A 21,161-nucleotide genomic window follows, 5' to 3' on the forward strand; every position below is an offset into this window, starting at 1 on the left:
TATTAGGGCAATTCTATTATAAAACTGAGTGTAAATGTGTATGAACTGCCTGGAGGAATGTTAGGATTTTTACTGTCTTTATTTTTTGTAGATTTGTGCCTTTACACCGTGATAAGCCTTCAGTTCTCTGCGTTTGATGTTCTCTACTGGATATTATATTTGTGTGCATCACAGTGCCACTAAAGGTATCCTGTCGTTTGACTGTCTCTATGTTACTATACGTTCCGGATAAAGACTGTACAGATATTTCTTTGTGCTATTTCTGAGTAGAAATGACTCGGTGAGCCTCTCGCTGTACGGGACCTTTTCAAGCGCTTGATATGCATGTTTAGACAGATGTTTGTAGAGATCTAAAAATAGCATCTAAGGATGTTGATATTCTTATTTTCACAGTGACATCAAGCTTGACTGGACTTTGTAGTGCCATCACATTTGTAAAACAAATTTGAAGACGTCTTTGCTGCCGTGATTTGTCACTGAAATAAAATGAAATGTAAGTCATGACTGCCGTTATTGATGGTTGCCTTCAAAACTTATAAAAATGAACAATATTCAAAGCAATGAGCAACTTCTTGCTGAAATGCATTTATTTGGAAATCGTGAGAGAACCATATAATCTATTTTGGTTTGGAGGACTTTGTAGAGTCGCAAGTAACAATAAATAAAAACAGTATCACAGTCACAAAAAAGTCACAGTTACAAAAGTTGTCTGCTGGAGTCAAAATAAGACCTGCAATTAAAGGCACGTACGTTCAGAGACATTCACTGTTCAAGTGTGGTTTTAATACTTTCATAATGTTACTGCATCTTGTAGATATTATACATTTGTTGTGTGAATTACACATTGGAAACAGCAGACAAGTAAAGTCAAATGTAACCAAATATGAAGGGTGTTTCACACATTCAGAGACTCAGAGCAACATCCACTCAATCAAGCTTTATGGTAAAAAAGATGTGCCTTCATCAGGCAGAAACGTTCCTCTTGTGATGGAAGGTCCTCTCCTACTCTGATCCTCTGCTTGCACAAGTTTTTCAGCTGGATGTTCTTTTTGTGACATAAGCTCTCACTTTTTATGGTGCTTCTTTCTTCCAAAACAGTATTTACAGTGTCAGTGATGAGATTAAATCTCAACAACAAACTGTACATTTACAGGCTCCACACATTCCGGTGGAACCTTGTGTTCGAGTGACGCTCCAGCCTCATCTGAACTTGAGGTAGGCGGGTACTGTGTAGTTGAAGAGCAGGAAGTCCATACGAAAGAGGTTGTACAGTTTCTTCTGGTAAAAAGGGCTGATGTTCTTGAAGAACTGGGCCGCCATGTCTCCTGTAGTCCTGGTGCTCTTGGACGAGGTGGGGAAGCTGACCTGGTCCTCCACCCCGGCCAGCTGCAGCACGTAGCGGGAGTCCTGCTCCAGCGTCTCGTATTTCCCCACCACGTCATAGTGGATGAGGCAGGGGTGGCACAGCGAGTGCACACGCTCCCAGTGCTCATTGAAGGGCTCCTCCCTCTGGGTGGCCGGGTCCACGAGATAATACACAAACTCCTCGAACGAGACGTCATTTCCTCTCTCCAGAGCCTCCGGCTGCGGGTCTGGCCTGTGCCGACGCACTATCTTTGTGCCGTATCGTTTATGAAAAGCCGTGTTGTAGCTCCGTGTGAATTTGTTGCGGTAGGCCGACACCAGCCGCTCGAAGGGCTCCCGGACGAAGACGAACTTCAGGTAGGTGCGCAGGCGCTGGTTAATCTGGGAGGTGGAGTACTCCGACAGGGTGCGGAGGTTTCCTGGCACGTGGGCCTCGTTGGCAGGGATGGCCAGGGGATCTCTGTGGGACCCTGCCACACCTGTCAGAACCATGAGCACCCGCTTCCAGTTGGTGCAGGCCACTTTGGGCACGTAGCAGTAAAGCAAGCCATGCTGGTCATCAACAATGATGTGCTTCAGATCCTCCGGGATGAGGACCCTGCGTTTACGGGTGTAGGAGCTGCAGCCTTCCTCTAACAGCTCCCGCCGGCCATGATGGATTCCCTGTACCGCTGATTCAATCTGCAGGGAGAAGGACAAGAAAGGACAATGGGGAAGGATCATAAAACATGAAGCGAACACCTAGAAGATAAATGTGTAACAACCTTAACGTTAACAAAAACCTGTGCATTGGAAATGCAAAATCTTTAGGACTGTTGAACTGACAAAAAAATACATCTGAGTTTGGGGAAACTGCAAACGGGTTCAAACATATAAAATACATAAATTTGACCGCAAGTTAGAATCCTGAATTAAATGAAGTGGATTAAACCGCAGCTATAGATTTACATTTTGACATCAGAGTAAAGTGGTTTCAATTATGTGGCATAGGTTTGGTTACACATGTTTCACTCTGTCTAAATGACTTAGTACTTGTATATCTTGCCTAGTTTGAATTATTCGTTGCAACATCCCCATGCAATGGTACCATTTTATTGTAGAGGACCAGGGTCTTTGCCAGGGTGCCAGCAGGCCGATCAGACCTACATTGACCCCCTGCTGGGTTTAAGCATCAGGGAATTAGGCCCAGCTCAGTTAAAGAAATAGAGAAATCAACCAACACATGTCACCGACATCATCTGTTGGTTAATATATGAATGCAGTCTATGCGTAGCTGGCTAGTCAAATAGTCAGACGCTTCCTTTGTAATATTTAGTTCGAATTACAAGGAAAAACGCTAAATGCCCCAAAAATCCTTGGCAGATTATTTCAGACAGCCCAATACTGGAGGTGATGGACCTGTGGAGACTGGTAACACTGAACCAACATTAGTGCAGGCTTCTGTCGACTGAGCACAGCGAGAGCATCCTGTCCTCCGGAACGCCATTCGAACAATAACAGCTGCCAGGAAAAACATCTTTCACTCTCATAGAGGAAAAAACAAACCAGAATGTATAACATAAGTTTGCCAACTGGAGCAGAAAGCCAAGACCAACGCCTATAAGTTCACTGAGTGTGAGAAACTACTCTCAGATACGTCTCCTCTGGAGGTCCTGATCACAGTCCATCCCATGGTTCATCCACTGCTGGATTCAGACTTAATAAAATTACGGGTCAGCCAGTTCAGCTTGGCCTCCTCAATGCAAAAACGTCTTATTCACTGCTTTCATTTAATCAGGCTGGCTCGCGGCTGCAGTGGTCGAGCCCTGAGCCTCTCAGTTTGAGTCAGAGCCTGACACTATGTATGGAGCTGTGGGTTTACTGGCAGACATCAAGCATACAGACTGGCCATGGAGAGAAAAGCTAGGACTCAACTTCTCCTCTCAGCAGAAATGTGTACAAGGCCGTCTTTCCACCTCGGACTTGAATCTCTTCATGTGAGCCATGTGCTAGATTTGTACACTTTTCTGAGATTAAAATAGCCACCAGGATGCACCACAAGACAAACTTGTCTTTTAAGGAGAATACCAGAGTCTTCTTAGTTGTGTTGGGTAAACATGCAAATTGCCCACATGGCTTAATATATTGAAGTCAAGATTCACTAAGAAACCAAATTGATCAATTCTGGTTTTAACCAGTAGCTACTGTATTTGCTTTTCAGGGCCATATGCTTTCTCCTCTGTTTCAGAAACGTTCAAAGCACACACTAAAAATAAAAAAAACTATGTAAGGGATCATTAACCTGCAGGGAATATCCAGACAACTCTGCAACCCAAGAGCACATATGAGCATCTTTCAGCTCATTGTGTAGATTCTATGACCGACAAACCTACTGGTTCATTGATTCTCAGCTCAGAGCCTCAATTTTCAGCAGCAGGCTGATTAAAACATTTTATGTTGGTTAAAGTCCAAATAAATAGACAAAATTGTACTCAAGTAAAAGCATTAACAATAACCTTCTTAGAGTAAAAGTAAGTAAGTACTTTTAAATATATTACTTGCCATTTGTGTATATTCTGTTTAATACAAGAGCGATTCAAACTTCTTTATATTGATAAAGAACGCTGCAGATGATGCTTCTGAAGACACTTTGTTGTCATATTAATCAATGGCCGAGTCTCGGCCTCTTCTGAATCCATTTCAGATGTTTCTTCTTCACCTGTGATGCAGCTGCAGGAGGCGGGCTCTAATGTTACCTGCCCACTCTGACTGGATCAATGGACCAATACCCATCTCTTTGTCAATTATATAAAAATAAAAAAAACAATGTGATCAGGTAATGCAATTTATTGTAAAAATATAACAGAGTAGAGAGTATTGATATTTGCCGATATAAGTAGTGGAGTAAAAGTGAAAAGCTACGAAAACTAAATCTACTTAAGCACAGTACAGACACATGAGAAATTAGCTTAAGTACAGCAACAAAAATGTGCTTTGTTACATCTCCAACAGCCCTCTTGTTATCATCTGCCCAACAATAAACAGTAGGCGGACAACAGGGAACCTCAGGAGTTTGAGATAACAGTTATGGTGGCAGAGTGAAAGTAAAACAAAACCACCAGGGAAGTTTGATGCATTAATGCCTACCACTTCCTGTGTTAGGCATTAATTCCATTCTAGGTTTATAATGTGATGATATGTCAGCGTTTACAGTTTGTTCAGTTGTCCCTAAATAGCAAAAAAAAAACCAGTTATAACTCTTATATCAGTTTAATAAAAACTCTCAATATTATTACATTCAGATAAATGTAACAAATTACTTTTTTAAATATACATATTTCCTTCTCTGCTGTCGATGTATGTTCCTCTAGAGTGACGGCCTACATAATATGTTTTTTTTCAGATATATTTGGGGCGTCTGGGCAACTCAGCTGTGGATCTTTAAGAAACCAATCACTGTCCAAGTTTCTCTTCACAACACTATAACAATTTAACATCTTATATGGTCGATGGAGCTGGATTTGTTTTGTCAGTCTGAGATCCATTATCCTCCAATTTCCTCAATTAGCCTTGCAGAGGAACCAAAGGCAATTATATGCGAATATAAATAAATAAATCACAGTCATTATAATTAATCCAATTCACTGCCTGTTCCCGTCCTGAGGGCCGAGCAGCTTCCTCCTGTTGGGGAAGTGTTTAAGTGGTTTGGAACAAAGAAAATCGCACAAGCAATTAAAAGCCAACCATGTCTTCTGGAGCTGGTTTGTTTTCTGGCATGTCCACCTTCCTTCTCCTCACATGGAGAATTAACTGGAGGCAGCTGTCGCGGAGCTGCTATCTCATCATTGTGCCTCCAACGTGCAGCGCTAACAATCACATGGATGAATATTAAAAGAGCTGCATGGATTTATAGAGAGATAAAGTGTCTATTCAGAGCCCCGCCCAGGGATGTTTGTCGGAGAAAATCGTCTTCAACTGGCAAAACCCGTTCAAACAAGCAATAAATAAACTTCACCGCGAAAGTAATTGTGTACAGAAACGCTGCTTTTAAGGCATGTTGTGTTTGTGCTCTCAGTATTATATTTTATTTCGTTCCATAACACAGTGGGGACTTAGAAGTGAATTTTTTTTTAATATATATCTCAGTAAATTAAAGATGATAAATTTAGGGAATAGAAACAGTGAAAATAAAACGCATTCTATTTCATTAAACTCCCATCAATTTAGAATTAGATACTTTTGAACTACACAGGTTGTCCTCACTCAAATGTATTCACAATATACTTCTCCCCTATAGATTAAATTGAATTACAAAATATTTTTCCAACTCAAGTCAGATCTTAACAGTGAACTCCAAACCAACAGGGATTTTTGGCTCCTCTGTATGTATTATTATTATCATTATCATTATCATCATCATTATCATTATTATTTTTACTAGTTGCACAAAAGAGATAAAATGAGTTACATTAACAGAATTGTTTACAGCCTATAATATAAATGGGCTGTAAACTTTGAGGAAAAGTGAAGTCGCTTGTTAATCTGGAGAAAGCAGGGGTTTTATACATGTTCAGCTTCTTATTATATGAACTCCATAAAATTTGCCAAAAAAGCTCGGAGGTTGCTGAGCTGATAGTGGTCTGCAGTCCGATGCTCCGCGCACTCAGACCCATGAATAATCTTCAATAAATGTCACCGGTGTAATTCAACAAAGATGTCTGACCTTTTTTTTCCTCTGCTGGATAGAGCAACATCAAAGAAGCACAACATGAGAAATATCAGAGGGATCAAGACATCACAGCGGTCAGGAGTGATTTGTGTACCAGCCACTTAGTCGCTCCGAGAAAGAGTTACTGTCTTTGTGGTTCAACAGAGATAACTCCATGAGGTGCCGGTGCCAAACAGATGCTGAAATTCACCTTTATCCTTCCTCTTCCATTCCACTGCTTACTCCTACACGGGTTCAAACCTGCGGGCTGAGCATTCAGTCATTTCAGCTTGATTTAAAAAAACAAAACAAGGACCAGATGTACTAGATTTGACGCAGGTTTTTTGCACCTGAAAAAGGACGCAAATCATTTTATTCCCAAACACATGTGCAGTATTTACTAAGCCAACGCAGCAGGCTGGAGCCTCAGTTTGTGGGTTGTCAGTGTCGTCAGTGTGTGCCTCTCTCCTCACTGCACATGTATTTAAAGAAGGACTGTGCAAAGAGTAAGAGGTGACATGTTAACAGAGGATGATTAAGTGTCCCAGTGGACTTGCTGAGGTCGCACTAATAGCAACTCCCAGTTCTCCAGGGGATATTCTCTGCCTCTAAAAAGAAGGTCGCAGCTCAGACAAGTTTACAAGAGTCACAGAGAAAAAAGCTGTGCGATATATATATATAATTTCTTTCTTTTCTTAGGGATCTCATACAAATCCAACCTCAGAATGGGAGCTGTCCTTCACTGGCAGAGGGAGAGTATAGGGCAGTATCAGACGGACGCAGCCCAGCAGCTGATAATGAGCTTCATAGAATCTGGCTGAGGAAGAGTCTCCAGTAAAGCTATAGAGGCTCTGTAAGGATATACTTAAGCACAGCGATGGTTCACAGGATAATCTATTGTTTGACTATTACTTACTATTATTACAGTATCCTCTTCAGACAGAAATTGTCCTGAGTGGCAAAACCTTTATAATCCAATCTCTAGCCAACCTAAATAGACTTTTCTTATATAGTTACTGATGCTAAAAATCTGATGGTCACATTATTTAGTTTTACTTTTGGCCACACTCTCTTGTGGTTAATACTGTCTGCCAGTCATTGATTTGGCCTTTTCCTCCACCATCCTAACATACCTGGCTTCAGTGGCATCATTATTGTCCATCCATCGTATCACTTGCCCAAACGACTTGTCTGAATATACTAATCAGAGTTTACATTGAGTATGTCGTCAGAAATATGGGAATGTTTGCCCAGAAAATGCAAGAATAAGTCTGGATAAATACTGTACTTTCATATAAATATTCAACATGTGTCATGGAGTGACATTACTGTACTTATTTTCCAAACAAGTACGAACAAAACATAGCATATGGGTTTAAAAACAGTAACAAGTAAGAAGAAGAAGGGGAGGAGTTTTTAGAGCTGGCGGCCGATAGCAGCCCTTTCTACATTGTGTTTCCAAGGAGTCACAGGAGAGATAGAGAGGACTGACCTGGTCACCATCGTACAGTGTCTGTAGAGGACTTCTTCTCGACTTCTGCCCACTGCTTCTCTCACCGACCTGCTCTGAGGCTGAGGAGAGACAAACAGTTAAAGGTTAAAAAAGACTAATATTTTTTAACGTGAGCACAAACTGACTGCATTGACTATCACACAAAATACCGTTTTATGGTTGAAAAAAAACTGAATTGTTCATATTTACTTTCCCTGAGGTCATATTTTCAGTATCTACCTTTATATGAGAGATGGCTTTAAAAACTATTCAACTATCATGCTCCATAAAGAAGAACATCAAAAATATAATCGTAAGACATATGGATATGGAAACAGTATGTGCAGGTTATGCTACTTCATTGCTCTGTAGATGCAGATAAAGATTTAAATCATCTGAATTAAAACAAATCCAACATATAAATAAATATTTTATTTGTTTTAAACTACTTCATGGCCTTTAATATGAATTCAATAAAAATTTCAATTTAATTTGACCTATTTAATGAAATCTACTTTACTACTACTACTGCTACTAATCTACCTCCATAGCCAAGGCTGAAATCCAACTGACATGAAAACATACTGACTTAAACTTTTGTTCATTTAGAATCTGATGATGGAAAGTTGATCACTTTTAACACTTATTATAAAGATTTATAAAGAACTGTTCAAACTTAAAAATGTTGGATGGCAACAGTAATGTGAATTTGCTTGCTTTCTTATTACAGTGACGGTAGGCAAAGCAGTTTTTGGCAGTATGAACATACAATTTTCTATATTTAAGGAGTTACTTTTGTCAGACCGTGTGGGTTGAAGAGCAGCAGAGAGAGAAAGAAAAGGACCTTGAGTCTGGTTATATCCAGAAACAAAGTTAGAACTATTGTTTGCAGTGATGATAACTCTGTGTCAAAACAACAATTCATTGTTGATAGAAAGATAGAGTTTCTTGTCAAGGAACAGTAAGTCAATATGCTTTTCTAAGTTAAGATATACTAAGCTAAATTAAGAAAGGTAAACGAGGCTGTCCACTGATTATTGTAGATTTATATTTAATACAAATATATGTGTGATTATGACTGCATTAGTGACAAACTATGAGCTGCTACTTCAATTGATCACTTCTCTGATATTTTGCAAATGCTCTCGAACACATGCTGCATGTGCTGCACATTTTGAAGCCGTCAGTCTGACCAGAGAATTTCCTGTCACAACGCAGCAAGAGGTTCACTGCTCAGATGAGTTCACAACAACACAGACGTTTCTGGAGGATTCAACTGTCGGGTGGTGCAGCAGACAGAGGCAGGACGTCGGCTCTTATCACCTAAAGCTCTCCTGATATCTTTATCTGCATCATCAACACATCCACTCCCTCGCAGGGAATCGTGCAGAGGATCTCCTGCTGTGTCCTCACATCGGCTCCTCTGGACTTTCTGTGGACTTTATACGAGGGAGCCAGTCACAGAAAGTCTGCAGAAAGTTCGGGATCTCTCACTCTCTCTCACTCACACATTTGTGTTCACACATAAAGCGATTCCGGACAAAGTGTGGCACTCTACGCAGTTCATCACATGTCTGAAGCAACTTACCAGAGAACTGACGGGTCTCAGAGTCACAAGTCTTTCAAATATAACAGACATTGACCCTCTCCACACGAGCTCTGTTTGTTTATGTTAAAAAAAGATTGTCCGTATTTTCACATATGACAATGTCAGCCAGATGTGTGAAGTCAAATCAACGCACACAGCATGATGTGTTGTTACAGCTGTAACCTTCCATAGGTGTACAGCTGCTTTTAAAATTTGAGATAACACTCACATTTTTACAGTACGGCATTTGAAAATTATGTAAGAGTGTATATTTGTGTGTTACTTAACATTATACTTACAAAGAATGAATAAAATATAAAGACAATTAAAAAAACGTTAATACAACTAAATATTGTACAAGCTAAGAGCATGTTGGCTTAGCCTAAGAATGCAGGGGAATCCGTTTAGTCAGTCAAGTTCAGACTGAACGTAACTAAATCTGAAGCTCATCAACAACTTGTTAATGTTGAAAGGATTTAACATATTAAATAATCTCTGAAGTCACTAATTATTTAAACACACTTGGCCTGCTGCCACAAAATGCTGAAAAATTCAAATAATTCAACACAAGAAAAGTTTTAACTGAAGATCACCTGAAAATATTTTCTTATCTTCATTTTGAAAAACTGCATGTACAAATACTTTTATTTCAGAAAAAGCCTTTAAAAAGGGAACCATGTTTCCGTGTGTGTTTGCGTGCGTGCTTGCGTTTGCGTGTGCGTGTGTGTGTGTGTGTGTGTGTGCGTGCACGCATCTCCCTCTCCTAACTGTGGTGTGACCAGGGCAGTCATGGTCAGTGGACAGCCATGGACAGCCAAGCAGCTTATGGGCTGTAAACCCACTGACACACTAATGGTGGGGACAGCCAACAAGACATGTACAGTAGAGAATGTGTGGTTATTACCAGTAACTCAGTATATGAGATACAGTATATGAAATAAATTGTTTACAGAGTTATCAAAGATCATATCAGTGAATTGTTGAGGTGATCGATCAACTATTGATAATATATTCTGATGTTGAAATAAAACAGATTGGAGAAATGGCTCCTGATCTAACACAGTGACATGTTTTCAACTTTACAGGAAGAACAAAGAAAAAACTGATTATAGTTTGATCTGAATTCATGTCCTGCTTTCCAACTTTTTCCTTTCAAAACATTATTTTAAAACATTTTATGCACAGGGCTGAATCAGCAATATTTTATCAATTATTAAAAATATATTTTCTACATTTCCAAATCAATGTCACATGTGTCCCATTTTATAATCTTTCAAAGCTATAGAACGTGGGTGCATCTGGTGACAATATGAAAAAAGCATTACATAACTGAGTTTAGAAGAAACAACAATCCACTGTAATCAAATAAAATATCACATAAAACCCTTTGGCCAGATTAGCAACTGAGCGGACATTACAGATGTCTTTTATAATAATACAAAAAATATGTTTAATTGAATGCTTAATTTGGTTTTCCATAGGTTTCAACAAGTTACATTTGAGACTTTACGACCAAAATGAATGAAATGTAAGACTATGTCCACTATGGCTGATAAAACGGAGTATTAGAGACACCGAATAACTCACTTCACTACAGTGGAAGCATCGGGTGAGGCTACAACGCCAAGTCATGTCTCAAACTACAGACAGAGACGGTAGGTTACCAAAATCATTCCCATGGTCAAGTGTGAAATAGTCTGACAGTTATCAGCTCCATCTTGGTCTTGTTTGAGGTCTGTACAGCATGCAAATATCTGTATCGTTGAGAAAGAACTACCACACACAGACACACTACAACACAATGCATGTTGCCAAAATATTGCTCAAAAAAAAATGACACCTCGACAGAAGCAGTGTTAAATGAACATTAGCATCATGTAGACCTACTTAAACGTATTTAGGACATATAATATTTTGATGTATTTCGAACTTTTTACGGCCTAAAAGATATTACAATTTTACACCCTTAATACCCTGCGGAGGAGATTTCACAACATTCAGAATATTGAGGAGGCCACTGCATGTTGAGAATATACATTTATTTGATGGAGGGCATGAAAGTTTCTGATGGATTTGGGAATGAGACGGTATCCCTGCTGGGACTGGCTGACCTGTAAAGCCTGGTACAAGTCCAGGAGAGAGGGATACTGCCCTTTGTACACAGTGCGAGTTCAAGATCTTAAACTACAGTACACCCAGTTGGACACGTGTTCCACTCCCTGACATAGTGCTTTGTCAGACAATTCATATTTTAACTGAATACCTTTTGGATCATCTTTCATGGAGCACAGCCATTTGATTTTCTCCCAACAAGTTATTTATCCCTCCTGTCTTCGGTTTTCTTTCACATCATGTGTTTTGTGACTTCACCGATTCCTCTTTCCTAACTGTGTGTTGAGCAACTGCAACAAAGCCAAAAAAAACAACTCTGACTAAGTTCAGTCCCCTGGTATGGCATGCTCTTCCTTGTAGTCTTTACGAGGCTGTGGTGCCCCTCTGGACTGTACACAGGCGCATTCTTTCTGCTGGTCTCAGTAGCTGCATGGACACTGTCACATTCCATCTGGCTGAGTCCAGACGACATGAATTTATGGTCAATAATGTTAAAAGGCGAGTTTTTTATGGCACGGAGACACATGGCACTAAAAGCAGCATCCCTGCTCTGACTTTAGCTTGGCTGATTCCCTAACTGGACAATATACAATCAAGTGTGTTGAGAAGATGTATCTCTACCATCAGATCTGTCTGATGACTTCTAACTAGTCCTCTTTGTTGGGACACTGAGTCTCCGTTCCCTCAAAGGTAGACACTTGATGCCCTCAAATTGGACTTGTTATCTCTAGGTTAGGCAACGGCACATGGATGCTAAAATTAACATCACTGTCCCCACATAGATGTCACAGGAGTTCAAATTCAGCAAACCAGCAGGTTGGTATTTCGATGGAGGAAATGAAAAGGCATTAAAACAGAGGGAAGAGGTGAGGCCAGTGGGAATATAAACATTTTCCTCAGACATATTATAAAATAAACTATAAAGTTTAATCTGTAGAAGAACCAGTGAACTCTGAGCTTTCATAAAATCCAAAGGTCTCAGGTAAAGAATACCAAATTGATATGTGATAAATGATAATGTTGCTTCTTGAGTTCATGTGAACTGGCCAAAACCATGGTATCATTCCTCAGGGGTCTTCATGTCATTGACAAACAACAACCAACAATTAAATCGATAATAGACATTGTAAAGATGGCAAGATGTCATTTGTATTATGATAACAAATGACATCTTGACCATTTTCTGTCCAACAGCACAAAGAACAAGTCATGTAATTATGGTTAATTCTGCCAGAAAATGCATAATTCTCTTAATCAGCACATTGACCACTGCCAAGGAGCCAAATGATGCCTTATTAAAGCACGAGGAGTCAGAGATGCTGCCGGATGCTGCTGCCAAAGAGAGGCTTTGTCCTCTGCCTCCAGTTACCAAGGTGAGGGGAGCTACAGAACACTGAGTTATTGAACCTGTTTTCTAAACACATTACCACTTCCATATGGAAATTACCAGCAAGTCAGTAACACATTTCCAACAGGACCACTCCCAAAGCCACCCCACCCCAGGTAAAAAATTATTAACGTCTGAAATGAGTTAGGAACTGACAAATACCAGTGTTTCAGCAACAAGCTGAAAAGGTGCATTGTGTGTCATCACTCCCTTGTAAAGGTAGCATCACTCGGCAAGTGAGAACATTAGCAATCTACAGTTTTCCTAAAGTACTGAAAAAAGAACTTGATAAATTGTAAAAGCTGCACTGCAGGATATCAGGGGAAACAGAGGTTGGACAAAAAAGACCGGCCTATATTTGGCCACAGGGAGAATGCCGTGTTTCCAAAAGCCACAGCAGGTGCTACAAAGAGACAGGTAACTTCTCAAGTTATATTGTCTCATACCATATATGCTGTTCTATGCAACACTGTCTCAGTTGTTAGCTCAAATTCGTCCACTGAGGAGATTCACCAACCCCACCTAAGGACTATTCAAAGAAAGCAGTGGTCCTGTTGGTTTAACCCTGTCTAGACCCCAAACTTTGCAGCATTCCTCTCTGCTCTTACAGAACTGAGGCCTTAAAAAATGCAAAAAATAGAAGGGCTGATGTGTGTTCCTCCCGTCCAGGCCATAAACGGAGCACTGTGTTTAGGTCCCACTGGGAAAAGTGGGGCCCCCTCCCTGCCTCCTTGGCCTCTCATGCCAGAGAGCAGCTTCACTAAGAGACACACTGTACAAGGGAAAGCCTAATCCTTTGAGGCCACAAATGTGTGTCTAAGGGGTGTTAGTGCAAAAGCGGCGGCATGTGGGTGGTGTAGTATGATAAATGCATGCAAGTGAGATGAGTTTGATCATGTTCATAAGACAGAGGTCTGGTGTGCATATGTGGTAACACACATTAGTGTGCTCACTGATGTGTTGGTTGGATAATTTTGGAATGCAGTTGCAACTTCCGTCAATATCACTCTGCAAAGGGTGAAAAGTTAAAAATACGTAGTAAAGTCAAATATTGAGTACTGACATATGCAGCTGTTGGATGAGCTGGTGTCCAAAGATGTGTACTCTGCTCCTCTGGATCCCCTCCAGTGTTAAAATCTTTAACTGGAGAGTTGATTGCCTGCCACACTGCTGCAAATGCTCCAGAATCTGGCTTAGCTCTCTGTTCCAGCCAGGACAAGCAAGTCCATTTTCACAACTCTGTTTTTGTTCAATGAAATCCTAGGGCTAATGTGTATGACCAATACTCCCAGAGGGGGGAAAGGGAGGTAAATATTATTAGAACGGGGATTGTGTCCTTGTGAGACCAACCGGCAGAATTTATTCTAACAAGTCCATCACGGCCAATGAGACTTTTGCAGGCACAGGGGCCCGACCCTTCCAGAGATGCCTCAGTCTCATGTCCTTTATCTACCCAGCACTTCATGCAGCCCTTAGCAGGTGAGGGGCTGTGTTGTTCTCCCTTAGGGAACACTGGTTATACAAATAACCCCCAGTTGCTTTTCAGTTGCTATCCACTTATGCAGAGGGACTGAGATGACTAAGCCCTGAAACAGCAGTGACAGCTACCTCGCTGAAGGGGCTGCCTGAGTCATGGGCCGCCATGCTGTGTTTAGCTTTCTAGTTAGCAAACTAAACTAGTAAATTAGCTTCCTAGTTAAGCAAGCTAAACAAATGTTACGCAGGAACAAGTCCTGCAGTTTTGCACTGGGCAGAGAGCTTGCTTACCTCCGAACGGTAAAATCCCTGACTGGCAGTCCTGTAGATCAGGTAGGATACTGCGTGTTTGAATGGTAGCATGACCCAAGTGTTCTTGCACCCTTTCGGCACCAGTATTGTTTTAAAAGTATCAATTTAGCACGATAACCAACCCTAGATTCATCAGAAAACCAAGTGATGTTAGCCTGACCAGTTTGCTCCCACATGGCAGCACTTGGACTTTAGTAGAAAAGACATTTTGTCGAGGGGGGGTTTGAGCAATATTAACAGCTAAAGACAAATCCTTGAGGATAGGGCAGATAATGGGCACATGATTCTTTATACTAGCAGAATTATTGGCTCCTGCTGCTCTTTGCTATGAATATGCAGCTGATTGGAGGAGGTTGGGAAAGTGGCGCTACCCTGCCCCCCAATTAGATCCCCTCAGATAACTGAGCATCTGATATGCTGCTAGAGGGGAAAAGTTTTTTTTTTTTTTACTTCGCAGCATATGATTTCATCAGGTCACAGACTGTTCCTTTGTGTGGGGTTTGTTTTGTTTTTAATTGGATAAATGTAACATCCACATCCAGTCTTCATCTTTTCTTTGTGGACAGCCCCTTTTCAGCTGATGGGCTGAGCTCTTTCCACTGACACCACAAGTGTTCCAATGAAGATGAAGTGCTGAACAGTTCTTTTTATGAATCTTGTGGCCTCCAGTCAAGCCCAGACAAGGCAGGTATGACTAGGGAATGGATGCCTTAGCAATACACAGATGATCACAATTGCCCCAAAGCCCAAACAGCACAGACATATTTAGCTTGTCATTCACTGGCTTGAACTTGCTTCCAGATAACCATGAACTCAAATCGGATTTTATTCATTTTACTGGTGACACATACATTATACTCCTGGGTTTCATTCCCAGCAGTATTGGAGAAGATCCTGACAATGCTATAAAACATAACAACACATGTCAGACTATGCTGCACCATTCATTCATCCATTTCCTTCCCTCCGCTTCAGTTTCTGTAAACCTTATGGAGAAACCACAGCTGCCCTTCTAGGCAGGACATCACACACCACAAGAAATACCCATTTTAATGAGTAACTTCTACGGGGCTGAGTAAAAAATCATGTCATTTCAGGAAAATAAGTGACAAAAGAACATTTTTGCGTTTTCTTGTAATAAGGTTGAAGGAAACGTCTCATTATCTGGAGAACTACCAGTTCAAATCTCCTGTGTCTGGGATAGCCCAGCATACACGACTGTGCAGTAAACCCACTGTATCCATGTAATTATACTAAATTTATGTAGTGCTGTGGGAGCAAAAGAAAACCTGAAAAACTATTAAACACTACAGCTGACTTGGCTGTAAATTCCTTTGTAATGTGGCTGCTCTCTCGCAGCTTTATTTAGCCTTTTTAAAACCAATATGAACTTTAACCCAGATGAAGCAAGAGAGGGAGCATGCAGGTGCTCTAAATGCAAATAGGACTGACAGGCTGCATATCTGAAACCAATTTCAAGTCATTTAAAGCTGACAGGAAGGTTTAATGCCCGAAACATGAGACACCTTCCATGTGCATTCAAGCTACACAACAATAAAATAAAAGGTTACTTCTTAAATCCTCTTACATGTTACATAACCTTATTTCCAATATGCATATGATCACATACCCTGTGCCGCTTTGAAGCACGTCACCAGAAATGAATCCTACATGTCTGTAAGATAAATGGTCTGTATCTGTATAACGGTTTTCTAATCTTGACCACTCGAAGATCTTTACTGTACAGTTTTTGCCATTCACCAACACATTCATACAGTGCATCTTTGTGCCGCACTTTCTCTATCATAGATCATTCACACACTGCCAGCACAGCCTCAGGGGCAATTCGGGGTGCAGCATCTTGCCCAAGGTCACTTCGGCACGTGGAATGGGAAGACTGGGGTCGAACCGCGGACATTCTGGTTAGTGGACAACCCGCACCATGGCCTGAGCCCCAACATCAACCCTTCAAAAGGAGAGGTGTAACAAATAACATGAGAAAGTGCTCTGTTGAAGCAGGGCCAGCTCATCATGTCGGGGACACAGGCGGTGGCCAAGGACACAGCAGGTCAGGGAGGTGCCACTCACGTTGTTTTATTAATCACGGTTACAGTGACAACATTATCGATAAAGAAGCGTTTCAATAATGATGGCACACATACTGCACCAACTGAGCTGTCAGTCGACGCTGCACACCACTGCACACTGAATGTGGTGTTGTTGTAATGGAGACTGTTTGATGCACAATTGTGAATCACTGGCAAACATTGATTCAGCTGCAGAGACGTATCAGTAACTCAAATTATTTCCTCCACCAAAGTCTGTCTGCTCATCAGTTCGTTCATTTGTCAGCAGGATTGTGCAAAAACCACTAAACAGATTTACACCAAATGAGGTGGAATGACGGGACAGGGGCCAGGAAATAATCTTTTAAATTTTGGTGTAAATTCGGACAAAGGATCCAGGAATTTTTTCCTGGAGGATGATGCAGGGATTTGGATGAAAACTGCGTTCAGAAACGTGTCAGAGTAAAGAGATGTAATTATAATCAGCTAAATGTGCTGCAGCAATATAAGTCCCTGGGGTTTCCTAATATCTAAGAGGGTGTTGGCTAAATATTTTAGAAAGGTGTTTTAGTTAAAATTTATGTGAATTACTACATACACTGTCTGATATATTTGATCTACAGCAATTGACCATATTCTATAAGATCATATGTTTGTAGAATGTCTGTACTGTGAGAGTCATGTAATGGTAAATGGTAAATGGTTTTGTATTTATATGCGCTTTTCTAGTCTTGATGACCACTCCAAGTGCTTTACATTACAGTTTCACATTCACCCATTCACACACACATTCATACAGTGCATCAACTTGCAATACTTTTGTTATTCTAGGGGGGCCCATTCGGGGTTCAGCAACTTGCCCAAGGACACTTCGGCATGCAGATGGTTCAGACTGGGAATTGAACCGCCGATCTTCAGGTTGGAGGACGACCACTCTACCCCTCAGCCACAGCCACCCATGTCTAAAAAATAAACTTTTCACGAGCTCAGACAAACATCCTGTCTCTCGCTTTGTGACAGCATATTCCACGCGCATCCTTCAATTCATCACACATTCTCAAAATCAACATGGGGTGGAGGGGCGCCGGATCATTATCTTACCTCGGGCACCAAAATGGCTGCAGCCGGCCTTGAGTTGGACTCAAACTTTCCAATGGTAAAAAAAAAAACGTTGAACATTCAGGTGTTGGTGCATAGATAGCTTCGAACGTTTGTGTATCATTTTTTACATCTTGTGAACAACAGCAATTTTTTTCTACACATCTTGCAGGATGCAACACTGGCGAGACAGTGAGGTGAGGGAGCTTCTCATTTTCTGGCGCCATGGGGTAAAAGAAAACAGAAAGGCACAGTCCCCTACTGGAAATGCGAAAAGAGTCAGTCTGCTTTTTTAACATGTTTCCCCACTTTGGAATAAAAAACTGTGTATAATCTGTAATCTGAGTATTGGTGTAAAAGAGGCACAATACCAGTAAGCCAGCATGTTCAGCATCAGGGAGCTCAAAGTGACTGAATGCAACACAGTCATCGTCACATTAATCTCTCAAACCTCACACTTGCAGTTGTGTGATCTGAATTTCAGGACAAACACACAAGCAGCTCAATGAAACATTAACCGACAACCAAACAAGGTGGACATGAACCGTGTCCCACCAGTCAAGGGATTCAAGGTTTTCTCTTTAACCCTCGAACATTAGTTTGAAATTCTCCTGCTGGTCTTTTATACCCTACGACTCTGGACAGTCTTCTCCCTGTGTCACACATCACACACATCCAGAGCTGACTGACCCCTCTCTCTCTCTAAAAACCCTCCTCACAGTATGCACCATATATGCTCCCTTGGCTCACGATCGAGCTGGGCATGTCTGAATGAGGCCATTGTATGTGGCAGGGACCAGGAAGAGGTGGAAAGAGATCTGGGTGAGGGCCGACCAGCTTCCAGCACAGCTGCAACTTCTCCCAGCCTCCCTCCACGTAGCAGAGGAAACCCTACAGCTAAACAGTGTGCTAATCAAAGTGTTCCTCCACCAAGATCTGAGGCCCTCACAGAGGGTGGTAGAGGAGAGAGGGATGAGCATGGTGGCACGGAGGGAGGACAGTGACACAGTGTAAAGAAAGGCTCAATCACTTCCACTGCACATCTTTTCCTCCACTCATGCACATAGTGATGACTGAGCTGGATTATCACCATATCTCCCAGTAATGCCAGCGGACAGCATGAATGGTTGTGATCATTAGGACAGGGAGATGGAACATGAACCCAACCAGGATGTGACCAGCTGATCTTCTGCAGTGTGAACTCTGAGACCAAACAACATGTGGAGTTTGGATTTCACAATTTCTTTCGTTGCTGTGAGGGTAAATTTCGCCGGAGCGGGGCTAATAAAGGACTAATCTTATCTTTTCATATATAATAATGTTCTATTCTATATAACTTTTTTTTTTTTATTACTTCAAAGCTCTTTTGGGATTCAACATCTTATTTTGTACATATGTTAATGGGACATATAACAGAAGAGCATGGATGAACTGTTGATACATTTTCAATAAATTGTAACATATTCACTATTGAAGAATAATATAATAGGCTTTGTGTGGTTCTATTATGTTAAGGTTCTATTAACACAATTAATTTGGATCTCTTTAATAAATTATCTTGTACTTCATTGAATTATTGGTGTTCTTAGATGAGACCAGTTCTTAGATGAGATGATATAGTGACGGAATAAATCATGCTGAGTTAATTGTCTTTGTTTGTTTATTAATAATTGTGTCTTTGGGGTTTTTAGACTAGTTAGGGAGACAATTGGACATAAAGGGGGGGGGGGGGGGGGTTGAGATGAAATATATAATATAAAAAATACATATATCGATAATAACGTGCTCACCTGTCTTGAGGTTGCTGTTGAAGTAGACGACGACCATGATGAAACAACCCAGAGACAGGGCGAACACCATGCGGATGACTTTAGGCTTCCTCATCCTGAGGTTCTGGAAGCGACCGAGGACCCGAGCCGAGTCCTGCCGGGGATCATGCGCGGAGGAGGGGGCTGTTTCGGGCTCTGGCGGTGGTCCGCTGGTGTCTACTTGATGACGGACAGGAGCATGGATCCGGCTCTCTGACCTCTGGTGCTCCTCAGCCCCCAGTACATCCTGACATAGTCCGCTCCGGGAGGCGCAGCAGCGGGGGAGCAGAGGAGCCGGGCGGCGGGCTGTGGCGGCTGTGAGCACGGAGCGGTGGACCGAGCTCAGGCCGCCGCTCTGTGTGTGTAAAGGGGGATTTGTGTGGCACAGCCCGCGGTTGGTTCCCTGGTTTAACCCTTTCTCTCCACACGGATCTGAGTCTGCACCCGATGTGCTGGGCTGCAGCCACATCACTGCTTTCACCTTTCCGTTAAGAGCTTTCAAAATAAAACCCACACACTGTGTTCGCCTTCATTCGCCAGTCCGAATAGAAACCGTGAGAATCTTTCTTGCTGAGTTTTTCACTCATTGGCAGGACCCCAGCAGATTAACAAGTCGACCCCAGGAACTGAAACAATCGATCACATTTTTTTTCTAATATCCCATATTCACAACTCACAGTTCATCTCTTACGGCTTAACAATGTGCAAAGTCCTCTGTCCTTAACCCTCAACAAGAGCAAGGAAAATCGACAAAAAAAACACGTATGGAACTATTATTCAACTGATACAATAGATAAAGGGTGACATTTCAAGGTTAAAAATAGTTTGGAGCCCAAGTTGTGTGAAATTCTGTGACTTAAACCATGATATTAAAGCTTTGTATCTGATAAAATCAACCATATCACTGAATATATCTGTATACGTTGGTTTCGAGCTGAAGAAAGTGGTTTGTTTAAATGTATTTGGTCCCAATCCACATGCCCAAGTGTCCTTGGTTAACATGTTGAACCCCAGATTGCCCCTGACGACTGTGCTGGTGCTGTATGATGGTGATTATGACCTCATTTAAAATGTAATGATTTAAGAGTTTTTTAAAGTATAATCGATCTATTCAGTCAAAGCATATTTATTCATATAGGCTACTATACTTTATTAGTATACTGATGATTAGTTAGTGTTTCCATTAGTGCTAATATGTACTATTAAATCACATTATATAAAGAAGTAGTCTTGCCTTATTTTGCTCCACTCACAGATAAACAAAATTTGTAATATATGTAGAAAGTCTCCAGGGACACTTTTAAAATGCTGCTGGAATACTTTTATAATCCTTGAATGAAGGCCTTGTACATGTAATGCAGTATTTTACTCAGTCGTAGGGGAGAACAGGGTAAGATGAGACACTTTTTACATTTGATGATTTTACTGCAAAACAAACATAACTCAGGTTGTTGTGTTCCCATGGATATTAAAACAATGGTTTGTTGTTCTTATGGTTTCAGAACAATGACCCATCCAAAAAGTTGCTCCTTTGGCACAACTTACCCCAAGGTGGGGTAAAATTACCATAGTGATGTGGTAAATTGAGTCCTCTGTGGCTAAATGGTGCCACTATTAAAAGCTGATGTTAAAATGGGACAAAATCCATGCCATCGATTTAACAAAGGCAAAACATGTATACTTAAAGTAAAACCATATAAATGTTTACTGTTCAACATGTGACTTATACATTTTAGGGTAGGATTAAACTGTGATCTTTGTCTGCCAGCA

General features: G+C 41.2%; 1 protein-coding gene across 1 annotated transcript; it reads right to left on the bottom strand.

Annotated features, from left to right (window-relative positions):
• Positions 1–569: 569 nt before the first annotated feature.
• On the bottom strand, positions 570–19,717 carry LOC128460089 (carbohydrate sulfotransferase 11). Its single transcript, XM_053445128.1, has 3 exons — positions 19,374–19,717; positions 7,545–7,624; positions 570–2,046 (listed from the first exon to the last, which is right to left on the bottom strand). Exons 1-3 carry the CDS (start codon positions 19,465–19,467, stop codon positions 1,201–1,203), a joined length of 1,020 nt encoding a protein of 339 aa, XP_053301103.1. The 5' UTR covers positions 19,468–19,717; the 3' UTR covers positions 570–1,200.
• Between the last annotated feature and the right edge of the window lie 1,444 nt (positions 19,718–21,161).

The sequence above is a fragment of the Pleuronectes platessa genome, chromosome 2 (genome assembly GCF_947347685.1).
Source record: "Pleuronectes platessa chromosome 2, fPlePla1.1, whole genome shotgun sequence".
Taxonomy (NCBI): domain Eukaryota; kingdom Metazoa; phylum Chordata; class Actinopteri; order Pleuronectiformes; family Pleuronectidae; genus Pleuronectes; species Pleuronectes platessa.

Excerpts from the sequence above, each read along its gene's own strand:
- LOC128460089 (XM_053445128.1), bottom strand. The coding sequence starts at position 19,467 with ATGAGGAAGCCTAAAGTCATCCGCATGGTGTTCGCCCTGTCTCTGGGT. Across the intron at positions 7,625-19,373 it reads CAACAGCAACCTCAAGACAG|CCTCAGAGCAGGTCGGTGAG; the intron begins GTGAGCACGTTA and ends GTCTCTCCTCAG. Across the intron at positions 2,047-7,544 it reads CACTGTACGATGGTGACCAG|ATTGAATCAGCGGTACAGGG; the intron begins GTCAGTCCTCTC and ends TTCTCCCTGCAG.